A 24,171-nucleotide genomic window follows, 5' to 3' on the forward strand; every position below is an offset into this window, starting at 1 on the left:
GATTTAATCGTAATGAAAGGCTTGAATTGAAAATCGTGCTTTTTATGAATATCTAAATCAGTAGAACGACAATTTTTGAATAAACTTTTGAAGTTAATTTTGCCAATCAAGATTCACCATTCATTATATTTTATAAAATGAAAGTCTGAGAAAAAGAAAGTGATTTTCAGCCAAATTATCGAAGCTCATGCTACATTTTTTTTCATTTTTGTAGTTTTTTGGCCTTTTGTCTAATGTCAATTTGATTGTTGATTGAAATAAGTGGAAAAGGTTCATTATTTTAAACATGACTGGTAATTTATTGAAGGTTGAGGTCATGAAATGATTTGATTCACTGCTGTACACTTAAGATATAGTATTGATAGGTCATTTGAATGGTCAAGTTTAAAGTAAGAGTTAAACATATTATTTGTTGTTTAAGGCACATAAACTACTTTACAATTAAATGAATAGTCAAACAATTTACATTAATTTGAAGAGATTGCAAAATTGTTTTACATGAAATAGAAGAAAATTGTTGAATAGTTTCAGTTTTACATGAAGTAGACATCTTAAATCAAGCTATTACAAAGGGAAAGCAAGGAAAGGATAAAAAATGAACATAAATTTATGGATCAGTTGAAAATAGGAACAAGAATTTAAAGATTAAAAGAAAAACAAACAACAAGAACAATTAGCTGATTAAAGAAAAATTGGCCAAATTAATGAACAGTGAAGTGCAATTAAATATCGAAATGTACAATTAACATTGTAGATCATTTTGAAGGAAACCAAATCATTCTCGTTTCTTGAATATTAAGATCAAAAGGAAAGTCGACTTTTTGGATGTAATTCCAATGAACACTTTGCGATTCCAGGGCTTTTGAAGACGAATCGACCATTCTTTTTGAACTGTTGAATTGATGATCCAATGGTTTGCATTGTTGATAACAGTTTAGTTTTTTTCTGGCATAACCAGAGAAGATAAGTTCCGATTTTATGATCAGTTGTGATGAGAAAAGAAAAGAAATTTTTGATGATTTCTTTCCGTAGATTTAAATTTCTTTGGTTTGATAGCTTTATGAGCCGATGAAAAATGAGACTTTGATGAAGATAAAGATAGATAGAAAGAAATGGGAGACTTGAGATCGAAAGAGATGAGCTTTGGCTAAGAGCGTCTTCTTGATCTCAGCATCTTTACAAATGATTAAAATCAATTGGCATAGAGATTGGCAATTGACTAACTACAAAAAGTGGATTAAGGAAAAGGGTTTAAACAAAGTCAGTTATCAATCAATTTTGCCCTTTTCTGTACAATTTTATACATTTTTTTTGAAGAAATGTAAAAAGTAAAATGGCAGAGTTGATTAACTTTATGATGTTTCTTCATTAATATTGTTTCCTTCAGCTTCCATATAAATGTAAAAAAAGTGTGAGATGAACATGGAAAAGAAGACATTTGTCTTCCATTGCCATTCCTTGATGGAAACTCTGAGAATTATTGTTTTCCTCTTTTTCGCCGTGAAAAATGTAAACAAATCCAGAGTATTATTTTTCACAGCAATTGATCAATAACTGGATATAACAGGGACATGTGTTCAGCTCCTCGAATGGGAAGTTTATTGATGGAATAGTGTTTCACCATTTCTGGAATACTTGAGAATGGTTTGCTGAATACGCCAAGAACAAATTTACCATCAGATTGTTTAACAATTTTCATATGCATAAATCCCTTGATACTTCTGTTGAGATAAAGATGGATAGCCAATTAGTTAGACTCTATTATTGGAATAGGTTCATGATGAGAATTGAAGAAACTCTGGAAATTTATTTTTCTTTCTCTTATTAACAGAATTCTTCTCTTCTTCACCCTAAGTTATTCAAGGAAATGAGGAAACAGGGCGACTTACTTGAGTGATAAAGAGTAATCTTGTTTGGTACTTTCACAGTTTCGAATCAAATAACTGCCTTCCTTCATATTTCGAAGCAAATTTTCAGCATCAAGTCGAGTGATTGATCCATGATACCAGCTATTAATTAAGAGACAAAAGAATGACAATTAGTTGCAAGATCAGCATTTTTCTTCTTCTGTTTATTGTTTAAGTTTATCTTGTTTCTTCTTAACACTGGCTTTTCTGGTCTTTCATTTGTATTCATTTAAGGCGATGTTTTCATCTGCCTTCATGATTATCATGTAACTTAAACAGTAAACTGAGTTGATTTACTTTTCAAGTAAACTTACCCTTGTTTCTCCAGAATCAAGGAAGTATCAATGTCTTCGGAAACTACAGGTAAAGGTTGTCCTGTAAAGGTGAGTAAAGGCTTTTTTCTGGGTCCGAGGCCAAATTTTAGGGCTGAGGTTGCGGATGGAGAAGGTGAGTCAATTGATGAATTGCACAAATCTAGATTAAGGTTGACTCGAGGAGTTGATGATTGACAAGAGTTGGTCTCATTGGCACTGCTGTTGCAGTTTCCAGTCTTTAAATCTGTCAATTAAAAAAAATAACATTAGCATCAATTTTTTATCCAGTCTAAAGCTTTTGCCAACTGTTTGGAGCAAGATACAAACTGATCTTTCCATTGTGAATCAAAATAAAAATCAATCAATACAGTTTGCTCATAAACATAACCCAGAGAAAAAGACATTTTTGCAAAAATTTGCAATAAATTTTAAGTTTCAACTTTGCAAATCAACAATGCAAAAGTGTTGATCAAAATCTAAACTTGAAATATTATTCACCATTTCTGTTATAAAAGCATTTGTTTCTCAGTCGCCATCTATTGATAATTGATTTTTTGAAACAAAGTCTAACAGCAAACAATTAGTAATTGGTTAACTGTTAACTGCAAAAAATCACTAGATGGCAATCATTAAAATTGCTTTAACAATTGCAAGAGTGACATTTAGTGTTATTAATTTTTCCAAAAATTCAATTTCTTCGCCTTCTGAATTGAAAGATAATGCATTCAGTTCATTCATTTTGGATAGTAAATCAGAGAAAGAAAGTTTCCAGGAAAAATTGATTTGTAATGATCTAAACCCTTTCAACTGCAATGTAATTATTAAAAGCAAATTTCAGCCTTAGTTACAAGCACAATTATGAAACAATTAATTTGCTTCCTTCTTATGCATAATTGAACTATCTGATGAAAAAACAAACATTGAAATGGAAACATTAAAAGGAAAGTTAACAAGAACCAATGCATATAAGAAGCTCGGTGTATTAAGCAAATTAGTTAAGTAAAAAGGAAGGAAACCTGAAAAGAATTGCATTTGGCGTAATAACTTTTACCTGAAGTAAAAGCTTCTCAATAACAAAAGATAAACTTCAGGTTAAACTGAAAAAAGCCAAATGAATGCACAGACAAAAACTAAACATTATAATGGTCAACACTTTTCTTTCCTGACTGATTAAAGTAACATGATTTTCTCCAGGGTTAATCTGATGATCCTGGAAGAGGCAGAGTTGATAAAGAAGAGAAAGAAAGAGAGAAAAAGAAAGAAAGAAAAAAAAGATGAACAAGAACATCATCATCACCTTTAGCCTGTTCATCATCAGACAAATCAATGTTTTTCAGGGGAAAAGATCAATCCGGTTATAGCCTAGATTTTAATAAGCTACCAACAAGGCCTCACGCCCGCGATACACAAACTATAGTTATAACATGTAATAGTGTGTTACATGTCCTAACCCTGGATGAAAGAGTGTTGTTAAGTGTGTCTATGATGATCATGATCAAGAGTGAGAAGCAAAAGAGGGAAACCTTGAATAGGCCCACCACCACTTTACCCTGAGGGCGGACCCGGGCCCAGACAAAGAAGAAGCCTCTTCAAGTGATCCCAGGTTCCAAGTTTAATACATAGGAAAAGGTCATTTCCCTGAGACACCAATCCGTCAAAAGGTTGTATAACAAAAGGTAGACTAACCAATGGCACATCAAATCAAATTTAATCATATCTGGGTTTAATATAAAAACCAAATCAAATTAACAAGCCTATCAGTGAATTAAATAGCCCACCTTATTTTTCTGGTTCCCTTACACTGATAATTAACCTTTAAACGATGGACAAGTTGACCCTTCAAAACAAGTCTATTATTACCATTACAGTTTTGCAAGTAACTTGTAAGGCTCACCAAGTAATTTATGCAAATATCAAGTAATTTGATGATTGTCCTGATCATGATAATGAACAAAAACTACATTGATTGTATTACATTTGCTGCATTTGCCAAAATTGACGATAACCTTAATCTTGGTTCCTCAGTTTTTGGGTTTCCTTTTTTTTTCTTTATCAAAGCTTTTGCAAAAAAAAACTGTATTATACAAATGAATATGTTGTTCAAATATGTCAATGTCTGAGGTCAACACATCTTATCCTGATTAACAGATCAACTTGAAATTGCAACCATTATTGTGTTAAGCTGATTTACAAGTTTTTCAGCTCAATTTTTTTCTGGGTTTAAAAGAAGAGAAAAAAATGGAAACATTTTTTGTTTCCTTTTTCATCTCTTCTTATATCAATAGTTATTTTTATTTGAGAGAGAAAAAAATATTTACAAATTATCATGATAATCATGGTGATCACTGATCACTCAACTAATCGTAATGACATAAAATCCGCTTTTCTTCTGTCAAACCAACATTTCCAGAAACGGCATTTTCTTTGCACCATTCAATCAGATTAAAAGTTGATTAAAGTATCATAAAGCACAAAATTCAAGATAATAATCATAATTTCAATCAGTTTTACATTGTAAATAGAAAATGACATTTCTAAAAGTTCATCCAGGAATTCAGAAAAGCTGCAAAATCAATTTTCTCTTTCAAGTTTCTCTTCATGTTTGACTATTTTTTGAAAAATTTAAACATTTTGAAACATTCTTTGCACTGATTTGAGTTTTTGCAATTCTAATGAATAAGCTTAACAATCATTGCAAAGATTCTTGATACAACTACGAAATTGCAAGTTAATTGCTCTAAAAATGGAATCTTAATCATTTCTTTAGACCTTTCATTTAACCTTTTCAATCATCTTAATCACATTTACAGTTAACAATCTAATTTCATTGTTATAGACTCTTAACCCAATCCTCATGGGCAACCTTTCAGAGCTCGAATTGCGACTCTGTAATGTAAATAAATGTTTTACTTCAATTGCTGTTAACTGTGATCAAATAAACTTTCATCATTAAAATAAAGGTAAAAATCATTGATTGCTGGAGCAAGTTAAAACTAAAAGCTCAAAGATATTTGACATAATCATGAAAATGAAGAGTAAAAGTAAACTCTAACTCATCAGATTACAATTTTACTCAAGAGATTGATTCCAAATCATTTCTGATTTCTGTGATTCTCCAGTTATTGCTATCAAACTATTTAAGTTGCATTAAAATTGTCAACCTTTTCTCAAGAGAATCAAGCTAATTGTAAAATATGGCTGCCGATGAGCATCATTAATTGATATAAATTTTCTGGGTTAAACAGTCACAATTGGGTTCTTTGACAGTTGACTTGCTATTCAAGGTAAAATTTGGGTTGAAAGTTGATTAAATTTATGGTCAACTTACTTAATGGTAAAGATAATTTTCTAGGTCTTTCTGGTTTAACGTCTTTAACTGGTTCATTTGGAGATGTTAATGAACAACTTTTAACATAATTGGTTTCATTATCTGAACAGGAAGAGTTACTTGAATGAGTTGATCCATTGGAACTCTTCTGTTGGCTTGACTGGTCATCACTCTTGTCGATCCGTTGACCATAATCAGCAGAATTTTTTCTCTCCTTTAAATCTCCATTACAAGGAGAATCATTGGATATTGGATTGGATTCAGTTGAAGGTGTTGCCAGCTTGGCTGAATTGACACTTGGAAAGCAATCAGTTGTAAATTTTTCACTTGTCGGTGTGTTAATCAATTTATTAAATACTTTGTTTAATCGTTGATTAGAGTCCCAGGGAGTATCGTAATCATCCAAAGGTCTGGTATCAGTTAACGGACTCTGCAGTTTGGGACTTGATAGGTTGATTGATGATCGAGTCTCGTCTAGTTTAAGATTCAACCGACGAAATGATCGGTTAACAGGTATTTTATCGCTAACAGTTACTTTACTGTTGGCATTGTTGTTCATGTTGAGCATGGAAGAGTTGTTACTGTTTTTATTGTTTACCGTCATTATATTATTAAGACTGTTATTATTAGATGTTGTTGTGGTTGCTGTTGTTGATGACAAGCTATTTGAGGAAACAACTTTACAAACACTGTTTCTGTTGGCGCTGGTTGATGCCTGATTGCGATTTGATTCGAGCGATTCACAGCTTGCGATATCTTCTTTAGTTAAATTGTTAATTCGACCGTTTCTCTCATGAATTGATAAACGTAATGAGTCAAGATTTGATCTTGTCCGGGTTAAAACTCGACCGGCTTCACAGTCAAGGGAAGACAATGCATCGCTTGTGGCCGATTTAAGTAAACTTGAAAAGGTTGATAAAGAGCTCAATTTAGCTCGTTGATTGCGTTTAGCTGACGCCTCATTAGACTGTTGTTGTTGATTGGCTGAGGTTGGTGAAGTTGTAGGTTTACTGTTAGATGGTTGATCAACTTGATTAACCGGTGAAGATGAAGAGGAAGACGATGAGTTACAAGGGACAGTTGATAGGTTAAGGGTGACATCACTAGATTTACTTCGAGGTATGTGAATGGTTGACTTGACTCCTTGTCGTCGAGGCATCAATGATTTTGCCAGTTGATCAAGATGTTTAGGTGTACTTGAACTGGACTCATGGCCGGTTGAAGATGATGATCCTGTTGATGAAGCAGTAGATGATCGGGAAGAGTTTATGAAATCGGGAATAAATGATGAGACTGAAGAGTTACCCTCAGTGGATCGATGATGATGATGTTGAGAATGATATGTTGATAGGTTTAAAGGTTGACGATGGCTGATTGAATGATTATGACTAAGATGGTTCATTTGATCACGATGTAAATTATCGTGGATTAAAGCTTTACTATCGAAAGCAGTTTCATAAAAAGATCCTTGACTTGAACGAGATCGATTCAAGACAGCCATTGGTGCTGTTGAGGGTTTTACGTCAATCTCTTGGTTCTTTGATCCTTTACTGTCACTTGCTTGGCTGACTGGTTCTTGGCTAATTGTCACTTGGTTAACACTCAGTGAACCATCAGGCTGCTCTTTACCTTTAATTGGAACAATTTCACTTTTCTTTCTAAGTGGCTTCGGTGGATGACCAGGCACCGGTGGTGGAGGTCGATCAGGTTTCCTTGAGATACACGGAGGAGGTAGAGGTGGTGGTGGTGAGGGTGGACAAGTTGGTGTCAATGGTGAGGGCGAAGGTGATCCTGAACTTACTCCTGACGAGGATGAGGATGTTGATAAAGATCGGACTCCTTTTGGAGGTAAAGTTAGAGGTAGTTTGGATGAACTTTCTTGATTGGGATTAATCAATTTTTTACCAGTCAAGGGGTTGATATGTCTCGGAGGTTTTGGTGGTCGAAGTTTAGGTTTGTTTATTACCTGGTTAGGTGATGAGGTTGATGATTGTTTGTGTTGAGAGTTTTCAAGATTTTTAAGTGGCTTATAGTTGGTTCCAATTAAAAGTGAGTCAATAGCGGATGAAGAGTTGACTGTTGATATTGTGATGACATCAGAGGAAGAGGATGATGAAGATGATGTTTTCCGATATTTATTATCATCAAGAGTGTAATCACAAGAGGAAAGTAAAGGTTCATCGTAGAAATGATCATCAGGATCGTCAAAAACATCAAAAGTACCCGAGTCAATGGAAGAATTGGAAGATTCTGTAATAGTAGACATAATTTCAGCAGATGAGAATGAGTTTTGCTTTGAATGGTTATGTTTAAGGTAAGGATGGTCATCATGATCATTATGATGGCAACTATAATTGTGTGATGAACCACCCATCATAATAGAGTTGACCAAAGATCTCATGGTCGATGAATTCAACAAGATACTCATGATTCAATTTCAAACTATAAACCGTAAACAGCAAACATAATAATCAGAATAACATTAAAGCGAAAAAAGTAGAAATCAAAAAGTCCAAATTCGGGTTAACAATTTTAAAGTCACAAGTAAATTAAGCCAACAATTTGATTTTTGTTGACAAAAAAGGCACAATTCAATAGTTTTTATACAATAACAACAGTTAGAAATGAGAGAAAATATAAAATGATAAAATGAGACGAAGAGCAAAAAATGATGTAAAACAAATGAAGACAAAAAAGTTATGATGAAAGAAGCTCAAAAAATATCAAATGAAGGTTAACATGAAAACTGTAAACAAGCAAAAAAAGCTAAGTTAACAGTTTACAGTCTCAACGAAAACTGTGCATTAAAAGATTGAAAAGAGTCTAAAAGAGGGTCACTTGGATGAGAAGAGAGAGAGACTCTCACTCTAAACTGGTCTTGAAGATGTAAACTTTTTTCCCTGTAAATGAATTTAAAGAGCTCCGTTAACAGAAGCATCGTTAACATGGACATCTGCACAGTGAACGTGCTTAACGCGTTTTGTATAATCAAAGGCAGCACGCGTTTAACTCTCCCCTTAACCCATCAATTTGAAGGAATTCCTGGTGAAGAAGAGAGTAAAGGGAAGGGCCGAAAGAGAGAGAGATGACAAAGAAGATGAATAAAGACGAAGGAAGGAAAGAAAGAAAAGGTAAAGAAAGAAGGTCATTCAATGGATAAGGAAAATTGTGAGGTCAAGGGGCGCATGGGTCTAGTTACTACGCACTGATTGTAAGTCGTACGCCAGAAGACGACAGATGGTTTTGTGTTTATCATGATAATTGTTCAACAGACTTTTTCTTCAAGGTAAAAGAACCTTTAGGTATTTACCTTTTCTTCTGTCGTATTGCTCTCTCTCTATGCATTTCTTATTACCTTTCTTAAAAGCTATTTTTTCATCGCTTTTCCTCTTCCACATGTCCTTTTTTCTTCATCCATATCTTTGGACACGAGCAGACTTTTTTTGAAAAAAAACATCTTTCATCTTATTCGTCTTATGTTACTTTCAGTCTTTACTTTCAACTATTTTTACCTTTACAATAAGGTTAACCTGGACCTTTGAACATCACAAGTTTACAATCAATAATGCCTTTTGTTAAGACATTTAAATGTACTTTGCTTCGAGAAGGATGACCTTTTAAAGATGACCTGACCTACCAATATCATGACTCTTCATTCTTCTAGATTAAAATTTCTCTACTTCTATGTAATGCTTATTACAAACCTCAGGATGAGTCAAGAATTTTTCTCCTTCTTTCGATAAAATAATCTTCAATCTTTTTTCTCTTAACCTCTCTCGTTATAAATCATCAATCAATTTTGAAGCCATCAAATTGTTAAAAAAGTTATCTCTTTTTTTTCTCTGTTCAATATTTTCTTTTGCCATTTTCATCATTGATTGATCAAATTGATGGTTAAACTATGGATAGTTAGTCATAAAAAAAAGGCAAATGTAAGGTTTCAATTGCAAGCACATGCAATTAATGTGTTATTTAATTAGAGAAGAAGAAGAAAAAAGAACGAAAAATAAGATTAATTTGAGCAAATATGAACACACATTTGATAAGAGTATGATTCAATAAATCAAAAGGTTCATTTTTTGCTTGAGAAACACTTACAATTGAAAGAAGCAATTTGAACCCTGATTATAATCTCATGAGTTGACATACATTTTTAGTGTAATTACATATTCAGACTTAAACTTGAAATGTAAACTTGAAAATGTTTGATTTTTATATAATAAAAGTAAATATTGAGATATTAAGAAACTGAAAAACTTACTTAATTGTGACATGAAGAGTTGAAAAGGAAATGGTAATCAATAATCACAAGGTTTAACACTTTCAGGTTGATTTTAGTTTTAGCCAAATGACTATTAAACTATGATGGCAATTACAGGAAAATAACACAATCAAAGGATATGTGAATATGAATCATGCTTAGAAGCAAAGGATAAGAAACACAATAAACACAATCATAAGTGAACAAATGAATGATACCAAGTAACTATCAACCAAAGAGTAAAGAAGAAGAGTATGCGATAAATACAAATACAATTTGTTGCTGTATAATAGCACTGGTGGTGCTAGTAGTAAGAAACACTTTCTTTTCTCATTCTTTTTTTAATCAAAATTGACCAATTTAATCAATTTAAAAAAATTGATAATTATTTAACTTGGAAAGAGAAAAGAAAGAGTTTCTTACTACTAGCACCACCAGTGCTATTATACAGCAACAAATCGGTATTTTATTCATCGCAGTCTCTTCTTCTTTACTCTTTGCTATCAACTGACTCAATCAATGAGGGAGAGGGAGAGCTATCATGAGAGACACTTTTAGAGAGAGAGAGAAAATTAAAGAGGAAAATGAGAAGATAAAAAGAGAAAGAAGAAGACAAAAAAAAGGCAAAAATGATTGTGGTTTATCAGTTGAAGATGTGAAGATGTTACCGGAGACGACACAATCAGCGAATCAAAAATCTGGTAATGTTTGATGACAGCAAGGAGATGAAGTTGATGGGAATCTTCATGGAGTAACCTTTTTTTTCTGGTATTTAGGGTGATCAATGAAAAGCATGAGCAACAATTAACAAAACAAAAATCGGGTAACAATAGATGAGCAAACACAATAACTGTTTATGTTTTTATTTTTACTGGTAACATCTTAACCAGAAAAATGTAACCAAATAATCATTTAGACCTTTTCAGCTCATTTTTAGGTTCAACTGTTGGATATTGAAATCTTATTTATATTTGGGTTTTCAATTAAACAATAACAATTGGGTTGAGGTAATCAGAGTAAAGTGACTTTTGTCGTTTCTTTAACATTTTCATTTCTTTCAACAATGATTAACACTGTTTTTTTTTGCTTCTTTGTATTACATTTGTGTAAATCCATCAATAAAGCTTGATAACTTGTCGCTTAATCTTACCAGATGATCATGACTGCTTTTTGCTTGGCTCAAGCTTTACATGAGAAACCACAATAATCTGGTAATGAAAGGTAAACACAATTTGATGATATAAATGATAATTGGATAGACCTTGGTTGGAGTAAAAGTTGTTCACTGAATTAGATTTAATTATAACAGGTAAACAGAGGAATGATGGACAGCAAGTTATCAATGTTTGATGATGATCATTGATCATGGTGAAGGATGAAGGTAAAAAGGGAAAGGAAAATGAAAGATTTAATGAAAAGTTGATGAGATTAGCTTTTCATCTTTATCAAGTGATGATTGTTGAGTGAAAATTATGACAACAACATGAAACTACAGGACAATGAAATGAACAAAAAAAACGCCAAGCAAAATCGGAACAAAAGAACAAGTTAAGAAGATTAAATTGTTGAAGAAGAGAAGAGCAAAGAAGATAATGATGATGATGAAGTAAAAGATGAAGGTGTTAAAAGGTTGCAAGGTAAAAAGAAGGGCAAAAAAGATGATCTTGATGTTGATGGGTTAACGCGTTGAGGTGCTGTTGAATCGTGCGCTCAGTGACCCTGCAGCTTTGCTCAGCTTTTAATAATTAAAAATGATTCTTGTGTTTATCTTGCAATCAAATGAATAATAGCTTAAAACAGTAGCCAAGAACTGACGATTCAGTGTTCATCAAGTTAAGCGCTTCTTTATTATTCCAACTGTTAACCATAAAAAAAATGTATCTAAACTGATGATAACAACAATGATAATAAAGATTATAATGACAGTATTCAGTATCCAGTGAATCACAAGTAACCTGAGTAATTGCATGAAAAATAGCCAAGTAATAAGTCATTTTAAGCGTTAACCTAAATACCTGGTCAATGAAATTGAATCTTATGATTACCTTTAATAGAAAAGGCAAAAGTCCACTTTTACCGTAATTTTTATTTTCTCTCATTTCTTTTCATTTCAATTCATTTCATGTTTTTGCATCTCATTCTCTCTATCAACCTCCATGAACCATGAAATTCTAACGGCTTTTTTTGAGTTTACTTTTTTCATTTCTTAGCCTGAGTTTCACAAACAGATTTGGTTGTTGCTTAAAATCTTGGCCATTGGTCACCTTATCATTGACCTTTCTCTCTCTCTTAGTTGGGTCATCGTCATCAGTGAAGCAGCTCATTGAGTCGTGCAACCAATCAATCGTAAATTAGTGAATCTACAGATTTGGGACAATTGGTGATGATAATAAAGCCTTTTCATTGTACAATTGAGAAGGTAAAAAAGTAGCCATTTAACAGGTAATCAGTTGGTCAAGACTATCTTTCATCGAACAAGGTTTACTGTTCAAATGATATTCAATGAAGAAAAAAGTAAAACCTGCAATCAAACAATTTTTCAATATTCAGTTGATTCTTGTTCAATATTCACTTCTTTTATGCATTCAATATCCTTAAACTTGAACATTTCATTCATTTTTTGCTTCTTCTTCTCGCTTGACCTTTTACCAATTCAATTGTAATACTAATTTAACCATTTCACATTCAACTATTTTGGGTTAAAATGGCCTAAAATTTTCACTTCATTTTTATAATAAAGTAGATTCAAAGAGCTTCAAATTCAATCTTTTGAAGTGTTTTTGGGTAAAACAGTGAATGATGAAAAATATTAGTTAACTTTAAAATTGAACATTTTTCTTGATAAATTCCTAGATTCACTAGAAGGAAAAAGGTTCAGAGAATGTTTTTTTTGAGCTGAACTTTTCTTCCTCTTAACCAGATTCAAAAATCATCAACAAAAGTCAACCTCACACATCAATCTTAAAGTTGAAATGAACGATTTATTTAAGATGAACCTCTCGACAAAATTCACCAAAACAGCAACAAATTTAAAGTTAACCTTTTTGTTGTTGTTGATGGAGGACCAGAAAAGGAGAGAGAGAAAAAAGAAAGAGAAGATTGATGGTGAAAGAGAGAAAGTCATTGACAGGAGAGAGGAAGAAGATGAAACAAGATGAAGTTAAAAGAGGAAAGCTGATGTTTTTAAAGGCAAACCATGATGTTCAGTGTTGATAGAGCACGGAAGCTCAAATGGTGATTCACTTTTACATCCTAACTGTTTGGTTAAATAACACCAACTCAACTTGACATCCATTATGCATCTACAGTTATCACCATCATCTGTATCATCACCATTATTTTTCAATATAAAACTGAGATTCTCTTCTTTTTTTAAGCTTCCCCTGAATACCCTGGTTGAACATCATCTCACCAGGCTTCCGGTGACACGTTGAATCGTTGTCATAAAGGCAAAATCAGAAAAAAAACAAACATCAAGATGAGGATGAAAATGATATAAGAAGGAAACTTGTTAAGAACAAAGTATTAACCTGAAAAAAAAGTCAATGAAAATCGAAGCCTACTTTAGATGAAGAAAATGAAAAAAGATCGGAAATGGTTGCAAGTGTTCAGTTTGTTTACTTTCACTTTACGCGTTAAACTGTCAACCGATGCTGAAAAAAGATGATCATCTTTACCATCAACATCATTATGATGAACAATCTATTAACATTTGATATCAACATTACTTGCATCTTTCCCTGATTCCTTCGTCACTCATTGAATATCATTAATCATTTGTGTGTACGTTGGCTATATTTGGCTGTTGAATCTTGCAAACTGTTAACTTGTTTAATTATCATGCCATTTGCTTAATCAATGAACAGTTCTGTTCGGTGAAACTGGTGAAATCCAGGGGAAGAAATGTTGCAAAAAGCTGTGTAAACCTTTTCTTTCAATAAAACCAAATCAAATGCATGAGTCGCTCTTTTATTTTCATTTTTATCATCAACTAAACACTCATTTAGTTAATCATCAACTTTTTCCTTCTTTCTTCCACTTCTATTCCTCACTTTTGTCACAGTTATTTACACATAATTAACATTAATAAGTGGGCAAAAAATGATGATATTAATCAGAATGATGATGATGTTGGCAGTAATTAAAAAATGGATTCACTTTTTGTTTGCTTTCAAATGAAATCTTTTTCGTTTTTCCTTCAACAGGATTTTTTCAACAGCACCAAAATCAATTCACATAAATGTCCACAGAATCCATGGGAAATGATGGAACACACAGAAACACAGGGAATTAATTTCCAAGTCATTTAGTTGATCAAATAAAGTTTAATGTTTCGATTGAAGTTAAACTCATGAAACTTGAAAAGGTCTCAAAATTTCACTTTCATTGCTTTTTCATTCTGATAAATGTTGATTCCAGTTTAAACTTTCATTTTCTTGTTTCACTAAATTGTTTTTAAATCGTAACTTTATTGCTTTGATTAACTTGATATTGACTTTAGATCAATTCATTTCCATTATTTGTTCAATCATATTTACAGCAGAAAATATTGAAACAATTTGCCATCGATTGATTCATATTGAAAGGTGGAACATGTTAATAGTCAATAACAATGATGATAACATTAACACTAATGATTGTTTCAATATTGGGCACAAAAATAGGGTTTCTCGGTGATCCATGGAATCATTCATTCTGTTCAGTTAATTGGTTTGGAGATTTTTTTCTCTCTCTTTTCTCTGCTTTCCTTAACCAATATCAAAAAGCAAAAATTATCATCATTATGATTCCAGGCTTTTGTCTTTTGATTCCAGTCCAAGAGTTTACATGATATATGGTGACATTAATGGAGCTCAATTGCAAATTGATTGTAATTCGATACAAATGTTTAATTCTGTTGTTCAACTTGACAATTTGAAGACAATCAGGCAACCATCTTCGGCCTACTATTTAGACTACAATTGTCTAGTTGATCAAAAATGAGGCCTTTCATTGTTGTTGTCTTTTGTTTCACTTGATATGACAATCAGAGCTGAACTAACATTTTGAATACTCATCAGTTGCAACTTAATTAAACGGTTAAAGTGACGATGAAAAGCATTGATAAACAGGTAAAGGAAGTCAAGAGTTAAATTAAAAATGACAAATTGTTACAGATTCAAATGAAAAAACATGGTGATGTAAAGTTGACCTTGTAACTCAACTTTACCTTTAAATACACTTAAAACAAGTCAGGTTCAATTTTGGGTAGACACTTCATGATCATTTAGATAACAGTTATCTGGTTGATTTAACTTTACCAGTTAATCCGAATCAAGTTGGGTCAACTTCATCGGGTTTTCATTGTAACAAGAAATCGGAAAAATTGGGGTTTTAGATTGATCTTTGAGTTGTCTTTGTATTTCACTTCAGTCAGAGTTAACGTTTCAAAACATTTTCTGGTTATTTTGCAGCATTTTGCTAACAAGAAATTGGAAAGACAAGACTTACATTTTAGGTTTACCTTTGGGTTGTCTTTGGGATATTCTAACACTTTTAGAGTTTGTTTAGTCAGAGTTTAACGGTTGATGATATCATTAGGTTATTTTGCATTATTCAACCAGAAACATGATTATAAAGGTTACTTTATGATTAAAGTTGAGACAATACTTGAGACAATGTTTTAGTTTTGACTCAAAGGTTAGAGTTTAGTGAGCATCATTGGGTTAAACTGTAAACTGGTGAAACCTGAAACAACTCATTGGTCTTATTGGATATTTTGGTGAATCAAAGTTGATTTTATTTTAATTTTTTTGTGCTTTTAGCTGCTTTCATCTAACCAGGCTTACAAACCCGATTGCTTGATCGGTTGCAGCATAATTTGATTGCAGTTGAAGCAGCTGTATTGATCAAAATGTGGATCGTTTTGATGGCAGCAGTTGATTTGAGTTGCTAATAAACATTTCACATTGAAAACGGCTAGAGCATTTCATTAACCAAACTACTGGTTCATCTTGATGATAAGTATAGAGAGGATGTCTGGTTGAAGACAATTGCTAATGACAAGTCTGTAACTGAATTGAAGCCAGAAAATGAAGCATTGATACAGACGATGAAAGGATGCAGGATGAAGATGTAAAATTCATGCTTTTAATAGATAACTTGTCATTCATTTGGGATATGAAACAAGAAATGTGACATTGTAATCAATTTATTAATCTCAAGATTGGCCAGATTGGCATCAAGTTCAATCAATAAGTGATTCTGTGAATCAATCTCATTGAATGGTGAGTTGTGGGTGAACAATAAAGATGAACAATGGTCATGTTAATAAATTTCATGATGTGGTCTAGCAAAGAGAATAAAAGCTTTTCATGATAATAAAGATTGAGATGAACTTGTTCAATATGATAACTTCATTGGAACCAGAAATGGTTGTGATTATTGAAAAATATGACAAAAAAAGCTTTTGTTTTCAGTTATTAAAACACATTTGATGAAACTTGAAAGTGGATTCACAAATAATTATTGACAGAAAGATTGAAAGTATTGAGATTTCCGTTCAACTTTTAACCCAATTCACCTAAATTGTCACCTATTATTAGATGAATTTACAATTTCCTGTGGCAAAACATTTTTAATCAAAGTAAATCAAGTGAATCCAATTTTGACTTATTTTTATCTGAGCTAAATTAAAGTCACTTTGATTTTCGCTTTTTGATTAAACGTAAATTTAAACGACCCTTTGCGAGTGACAAACAAATGTTGATTGTTTCACTTTTGTCAAACCAATTTAACCAAAAATAAAGTTCAAGTGATTGACGGTATCGCTATTGGCTGAAAGGCAACAATAAAGGAATCACAAAATTGAAGCAAAAAATGTTTTCCAGACAAGAAACTTTTCTTGTTTTTTCCTTGTTCATGATTATGTTGATGACAAAAGATGAAGATGCTGAGGATGACGAGTATGATGGTGAAGAGAGTAAAGATGAAGATGAAAATAGTGATTATCATAGTAATTACATTAGCTCATGTAAATAATGATGACCAATTCCAATTGAGCCCAACTCGCCAGGAAGTTGGGCTATTTTGGTACATCATCTTGATGCAAATGCACACAGAGGTTGACTAACTTGCGTTCATTCCTTTAATTATTTACTTCTTTGCCATTATTTTCATCCTCTATTCTTGCCTTCTCTTCATCCTTATCCTCATCATCTTCATCTCAAATTAACCAGCAAAATACCCAAATTTTTAACATTTGACCTCAAGTTTGTCTCAAACAAATGACTTGAGACAAACATTGAATCATTTTGTTCACAAATTCATTTGTTTTTGTCAACATTTCATCTGTCTTGGGTTCATTGAGAAGCACATTAATCACCCAATAGACACAATAGACAACCTTAAACTCAATTGATTTTAGATTCGCTTTTTCAACCCAAAAGTTAACAGTTTAAATGATCAGTACAAATTAATTGCTCAGAACTTTTTTTTGTTACATTCATTTTTCAATAAATGAATGTCTATGACCTTTAATGAAATTAACCAGATTGACATGAACAAATCACTATTAGCTGATGATATTGGACGTTAAATTTTGCTCATGTGAATGAATAACACATCTGAATAATTCAACAATACACAGTTTGGACAGTTTCATTGTGTTTTTGCTTCTGTTTAACCAATGAACAATTAACAGCAAAATCTTTGCCTTTCAAAAGCATTGGAACCAACTTGAAATGTTTATTATTGATTTTTAAAGCCAAGAGTTGAATCTTCTTTCAGATGCTATAAGACTTCAAAAGCCTTTTGTTAGACAGCTAAAAGTACATTAATATGTCAATTCGAGGATCGATTCCTAAATGTATTTACAATGAACAGAATCACAAAACTGCGTGTAATTGACATAAACTATTCATTTTATGCCAAACCAAAAAAGCTATTGAACTTTAACAGATCCTGAAAACTCCAGAGATTTAATTGATTCACCAAACCTTTATAATACAAAGAAAATGAAACGATAACTACAGAATCATATTAGAGACTTGAACTTGAACTTGCAACGACTCTATTTGGAAAATCAGATTCCTATTGAAACACAAGTACGAAGCATTACTTTACCAACTGAAGAGACTTGAAACACTGTCAGTTCTGGAAACCAAAGCCACATTGTTCCAGTCTAGATATTTTCGAGTTTTTATTTTATCTAATTTTTCAGTAACATTCAAATAATCATTGACGAGTCATTGCTTGCAACCTGCAAACTCGAGGCTTCGAAGATCAAATCAATCTAAATCGAAACAGAATAGCAAGTTTACTCTTTTAATATCCGAATGTAAGACATTTAAGAATGCAAAAAGCAAGGATAACACATTTCCTTTTAATGTCCATTTACTTAAACTCGACGTAAGAGTATCATTAGGAGTCATCAAGCTGCTCAACAATACGTCAATTATTGTGATAAAATTGTGCGAAAATTACATTCCTTATTATAAACAAAATGAAATGGATTTCCCCAAATTACTTGGTTCTTTTGAAATAATTGCTGAACACTTTGATGCCGTTTTCTCGAATAATTTTATACTTTTCATTTCAATAGTTTATTTTACCTGAAAGACTCTTGACTTTTCCAATCATCTAATAATGAATCTAATCGTTTTGTTTTTCAACTGTTTCTTTGGGCCTTTACCTCAATTTCACTGTAAATCCCATTAATCATCAGATAATCACAATTGTAAACTAAATCAATTGAAATCGATCAGGCAAACAATTGATTTCAATCGAAAGTTAACAGTTTAAATTGTTTTTTTCTCTCTTCCATTTCAATTACAGTTTATATTTAAAGATAATGATGACCAGCAAAAAAATAGTCAACAGTAATTGAATCTATTTCAAGTTGAACACCGAAATGATAAAGGAATGGTTAGGTGAATTTACATGGAATTACTTTTACCTTTCATTCGATTTTGTTGTTTCATTTAAATTTCAATTTTTCTCGTTCATTCGTTCAAATTGTTAACATTTTCAAGTTAATTTTACCATTAGTCTAAACATTAGAGGATCAAAATGAGAATCAGGAATTGGATTGAAATTTTGATGATCATTTTACTTTTACCAATAACGATGTTCGAAGAGGAAAAAAAGACAAAGAAAAGCAAAATAGATTCAAAGTGATGAAGATGAAAAGACCATTGGAAGATGCGAAACAGGGAAACGAAACAAAAATGGGAAAAAGATTTGAAAGAAATGAATAGAAACAAAATTAAGCCCAAAATAATGGTAAATACATGAGAAGATGAACATGATTTCACTGTTATTCAGAATAAAGGCGAACAAATTGAGGGATGAAGAAGAAAGAAAATCAGGAGAAATTGTTCAAGAATTCATTTTACTTTTTCTTCACTTGATCATCACCTTGATCATTGTTCAATGAATAGTTTCAATTGCATTGTTTCCATCACCATTAACACCATCATTTGTATCATCATAATAATCAACAGTTAATAACAATTTTCACAGTTGATCCGAAAATGGATTCTGATTAATTCAGGTTTTGTGTAAAGGAATAAATTATAAAATGAAAAAGAAGCCAAAAAAACACAATCAATGAATTAACTGTTCTTTTCAGTTAAATTAATTAGCTTTTGTAATTTCAACTCAAATTAATTATCAAACCTTTTTGAATTAATTCCTTGATGAAGATGAATTTCTTGGTTTCACATGTAAATTAGTTTATTTTGTTGCAAACCTTCAAGTCATTTGCTTGTGATAATCAAGGAAAATCAAAAGCTCAACTCAAAGGGTTGACAGCTCGTAACAGTTATAATTAAAATCATTTATATCTTTATGTTTCTCCATATTTGCTATTAATGTTCAGTTAATTTGATTGACAAGTAAAAGTGAAAGAGTTTTAATTAAATTAAAGATTTGCTGAAAAAATCTGGTTTTCAGGTTTATCGGTTTGAAAGGTAAAACTGTTTTTGGTTCAAAATGAATGTTGAAATAAATGAATTAACTAGAGTCAATTTAAATACAAGAGCAACTGTAATTTGATTGTCAACAATTTATGGCTACAATTTGGCTATTACAATGTTGGAATTGGATTAAACTTTAATTGAATTACAATCGATGGACGTTAAAATGTAATCAAATAAAGGCGATGTTATGAGCAAATGGAAAGGCAAGTTGCTATGAAATTTCAGAAGCTTTTGTCTCTTTTTTTCAGGTAGAAAAGCCATTTCCATGTTATTGGAATCAGTTTATTTAATTGTCCTTCAATGTGAGATTAAAATGAGGAAATAATCTAATTAAAGGTAAAATAATGTTAAACATTAGGAATGATTGAAATGACCAGAAACAATAACCAAAAAGGTCAATACAATTTGGTTGATTGTAGTATGATTAACCTTGAAACGTTCATTTTCATTCATCAAAATTGATTCAATTGTTCAGTGTTTTTTTTTGTTCAAACAACTAATCTTGATCAATGATTCAAATGAAACAGTTTACCAAACAAGTTAATCCATTTAGATTTTGATGGTTTACAATCAAGCAAATGTGCTAATCAATTATAATTACCTTGATATCATCGTTAATTTGCCCTTAGATGCGATTAACAATTAACCTTACAATTTTAGGACAAGAAATAAATTTCAATGAGAATCGCTAAGGTTAGAGATTTGAGGCTAAAATTGAAGTCAACAAAAATGAACGAAACTTAAAAATATCTCAAATTGTTAACATTAAGAGTCTAATTGTTAACCAAGTCTAATAAGTTTCATGATTTAGTGAAGATTAGTTTCAGTTAATTATGATTGAATAAAAGGCTTGATGTTGACAAAAAACTAACAGTAAAACGTTGCAATTAACTTGAATGATTAACTTGCCTGAAGGGAAGCATTTTTTGTGTTCAAAATAACAATCAATTGAAAGACAAGATTAACATCTTTTGGTGGTTTCAAGTGTTAAGAGATGATAAGTTGAACCATTTTTTGTCTTCTCAACCCTTTTCATCTTCACTCTTCCTACTTTAATAATTAGCTTTACAATTTGATTAACCAAATGTTGGTAACAATTGGATAGCTTAAAGGTGTAACAAGGAATGAACAGAAAGTCTACAAAATAGAAAGTTTATTAAGTTTACAATAATCGATTGCAATTAAATACTCAGATTATCGTCAACAATTAAACTAATTGTTTCCTTTGCTTCATCATTTCCTCAATGTTTATCAATAGTAAATCACTTAATCAGTTGATATTTAATTTGGAACAGCTTAATGCAAGGTTAAAACACCTTCAACAATCAATCAAAAAAGGGAAACAATTGAGAGACAAAATTAGCTGACAATCAATTCTAATTTGTTTCGTTATCATTTCCATTGATTGATTGGATAACTTTACCTTTCAACTGAATCTGAAAAATTGTTAACTTAATATCAAGGTAATGGGAAGGATAATTGTAGGTTGACCCAATTAACCTGATGAGATAAATTACGAGTTTAAAGTCAATTCTAATTGTCATAGAAACTTGAATTCAATCGACAATTGATGTTCATTAAAATATGTAAACCGATTGTTAAAGGTTAATCAATTCATGAAAATATTAAATTCTTGATTCAATTGTGATTAACAGTTTTCGTTTCATTTTTAAGATAATTATCTTTGAATCAATTTTGATTAAACTTTGCGAAAAGTTTAATTGATTTTATCCTAAAACAATTGAACCAATTGAAAGCCATTAGCACACTTGAAATTGATTATTCAATGAATTTCAGATATAAATCAGCAATTTAACAGAGAATCAAACATTTACGGAAATATTTAATTTCGGTAAACGTTTAATGAATAAACTCGTTTGACCTTATTTTCAACCTTTCATGTTAACTATTGAAATAAATTGTAATAATTAACTTCTCAGGTAATAAACAGATTCAACGTTTTCTGTTTACTCTTCATCTTTATTTAGAAATGACAATTTGTTAACATTTTCCCGTAATTTTCAGACTAAAATGATTAATTATGATTACGTTTGATCAACAGCTAATGATGAGAACTGTGATCAGAATTAATAGCTTTTTCTTTTGCTTATCAAAAAGGTAAAATTAAATAGTCAGGTAAAGCATGAAAATGAAACAGAAGAAACAAGTTATCAATAAATAGCTCTTTTTTCAAGAGAAAACAAATTTTCGCCAGAATTTCTTTTCTTCTTCTTCCCTCCGATAACTTTCAGCATCAAGCAAACAAACAATTAAGGTTACCAGTTACACAGATTTGAATGTTAATTTGATTCTTTGCGTTTTGCGTCTTTTAATTTTCATTATTTTACTATCAACTAAATATGTGAACAACTTACCCAAAGGAAATTGATTTGCTGCATGAATACCTTTCATCATTGGAATTAACTCTTGCATGAACTTGAATAAAACCATCAACAAAATGATGTCAGTAGATTGTTTATGATGCTTCTTAATGATCCACTGAAATCACTATTAATTAGTGTTCTGTCAACTCGCATAATCATCATAAGTGAAACATTGAAACAAAAAACATTCCAAGTTGAGTAACGAATTGATAATTATGAAGATAATTTGAAGAGTAAAATGATGATTAAGATGATACGGTGAAAATAGCGATTCTGGTCAATCTCTCATTGGTCATAATTGACTTGCAAGTGATTAGCAAGAGTCACTTTAAGCATTATGAACAATCAAATCTTACAGCAAAAATGGGATTCAATGTAAGTCTTGACCAGAAATGGGTTAAACCAGAAACCAGATTAATAACAAAGATTATTTGCTTTCACTTGTTGAGCTTCAACTATTGGTTTACCATTAAGATTCACAAGATTAGAAGTTGAAATTAAGAAATGCAATTAGACTTTAGATGTGAAAACACTTGATTAACAGTAAACCAGAAAATGTTTAATTGTGTCAATGGTTTCGTCTATGATTATGATGGTCATTATAGTGAATTATGAGTTGTAATCATGAAACGTGAAACTCACAAATATAGTCGACACTTGAATAGCTGTTGAGTTAAAAATTGAACGCGAGTGCGACACACAAAAGTAAAGTTACAATTTGAACAAATTAATAGCAGTGATTAGACTTTTTGCAGTTTGTCTGATTGTTGTTACATTGTCAAGGGAAATGAAATGAAAAGTGATAGCTTTAAGCAAAAGCAATGATAATGGCAATAATAATAGTAATAATTGATATTAACTTTCTCTTTATCATATAATACATAATGATTTTTAATGAAAGGTTTACAGAAAAAAATTGAATGGAAATGACCACGCAATCAGGGATTGGCTTTGATTGTTTGTGACCTTTAACAAGTGAATCAGTTTGCAGTTAATCTTGTATCAATCAACATCTAATAGCAAAGCAAACGGTGCAATTGAAAAATTGTATTACATTATTAGGTAGAAGAAGAAAATTGCGTGCTTTTTAAACCTTTTTATTGCAAACCTGATCACCTTTAACGATAATCAATGATTGTTTTGACCAAATTTTTGTGGTCAATTGAGTTTAATTGGGTAAAACAGACAAAAGCGCCAAATGCAAAGTTAAGACAATATCCAGTGATTCAATGAAAATCAATGGAAAAGTCAATCTTCATTTGAGTAGAGAAACAAAAAAATGATCGGAATTTTCACATGACCTTGCAATTAGCTGGTTATTTAATGCGTTGGTGACCTTTTCTTGTCCCTTTCTCAGGCACACCTTCACCTGTGTCTTTACCAGTTTACATTTTATCGTGGGATTTCATCCTCTTAGTGCTTCCTAAATCACCTTTACCAGAAATATTTCAATAAATCTACAGAATCTGTAACCGTTTCATTTTTTCACTTTACTTTCTTCTTTTCCCAATCGATTCCCTTTTGCTAATTAAATAATGTCAACTTTAATCAATCAAAGATCGCATCTTCTCTCATTTCCATCGCCATTAGATTTACAGATAATTTGATTTGGGATTTGGATAACAATCGATTATTAAAAGTCCAACATTTAATATCAATGGTTTCTTCACTGGTTTAACCTTTTTGTTACCAGTTTTTCATTTGCTTGTTACCCATTTAGATCAGTGAAAACACTTTGCTTTTTGCCTTCAAATAGATTGATCAAGTTCAATTAATCAAAACCAATGAATACTGAATGACAAATTGAATGTAAAACTGTTTTCGGGCAACATTAATTGTAATGGAAAATTGTTTCCCTAATAAGTTGTTTTGTTTGTTGCCAATGAAAAAGCACTGGCAAAAGCAGCATAAAAAATGGCATTTTAATCGCAAATCATCAACTTGATTGATAATCACTCTTAACTGATTATTTTGTGTGAGTGTAACTCGTATAAATAATAATAATGAACGAAATAATA

At 31.5% G+C, this 24,171-nt stretch overlaps 1 protein-coding gene across 2 annotated transcripts; it reads right to left on the reverse strand.

Moving 5' to 3' along the window:
* Positions 1 to 275: 275 nt before the first annotated feature.
* hwt (SH2 domain-containing adapter heavyweight) lies at positions 276 to 22,847 on the reverse strand. 2 transcript variants are annotated; one of them, XM_015939022.3, is made up of 5 exons: positions 22,145 to 22,847; positions 5,550 to 7,799; positions 2,222 to 2,465; positions 1,890 to 2,009; positions 276 to 1,721 (listed from the first exon to the last, which is right to left on the reverse strand). In XM_015939022.3, exons 1-5 carry the CDS (start codon positions 22,218 to 22,220, stop codon positions 1,535 to 1,537), a joined length of 2,877 nt encoding a protein of 958 aa, XP_015794508.2. In that variant the 5' UTR covers positions 22,221 to 22,847; the 3' UTR covers positions 276 to 1,534. The 2 variants fall into 2 exon arrangements, with proteins under 2 accessions (XP_015794508.2, XP_015794509.2); XM_015939023.3 differs by lacking the exon at positions 22,145 to 22,847 and adding an exon at positions 9,811 to 10,035.
* Between the last annotated feature and the right edge of the window lie 1,324 nt (positions 22,848 to 24,171).

The sequence above is a fragment of the Tetranychus urticae genome, chromosome 3, assembly GCF_039701765.1.
Source record: "Tetranychus urticae isolate SD_2017Ah chromosome 3, NJAU_TeUrti_SD_1.0, whole genome shotgun sequence".
Lineage (NCBI taxonomy): Eukaryota > Metazoa > Arthropoda > Arachnida > Trombidiformes > Tetranychidae > Tetranychus > Tetranychus urticae.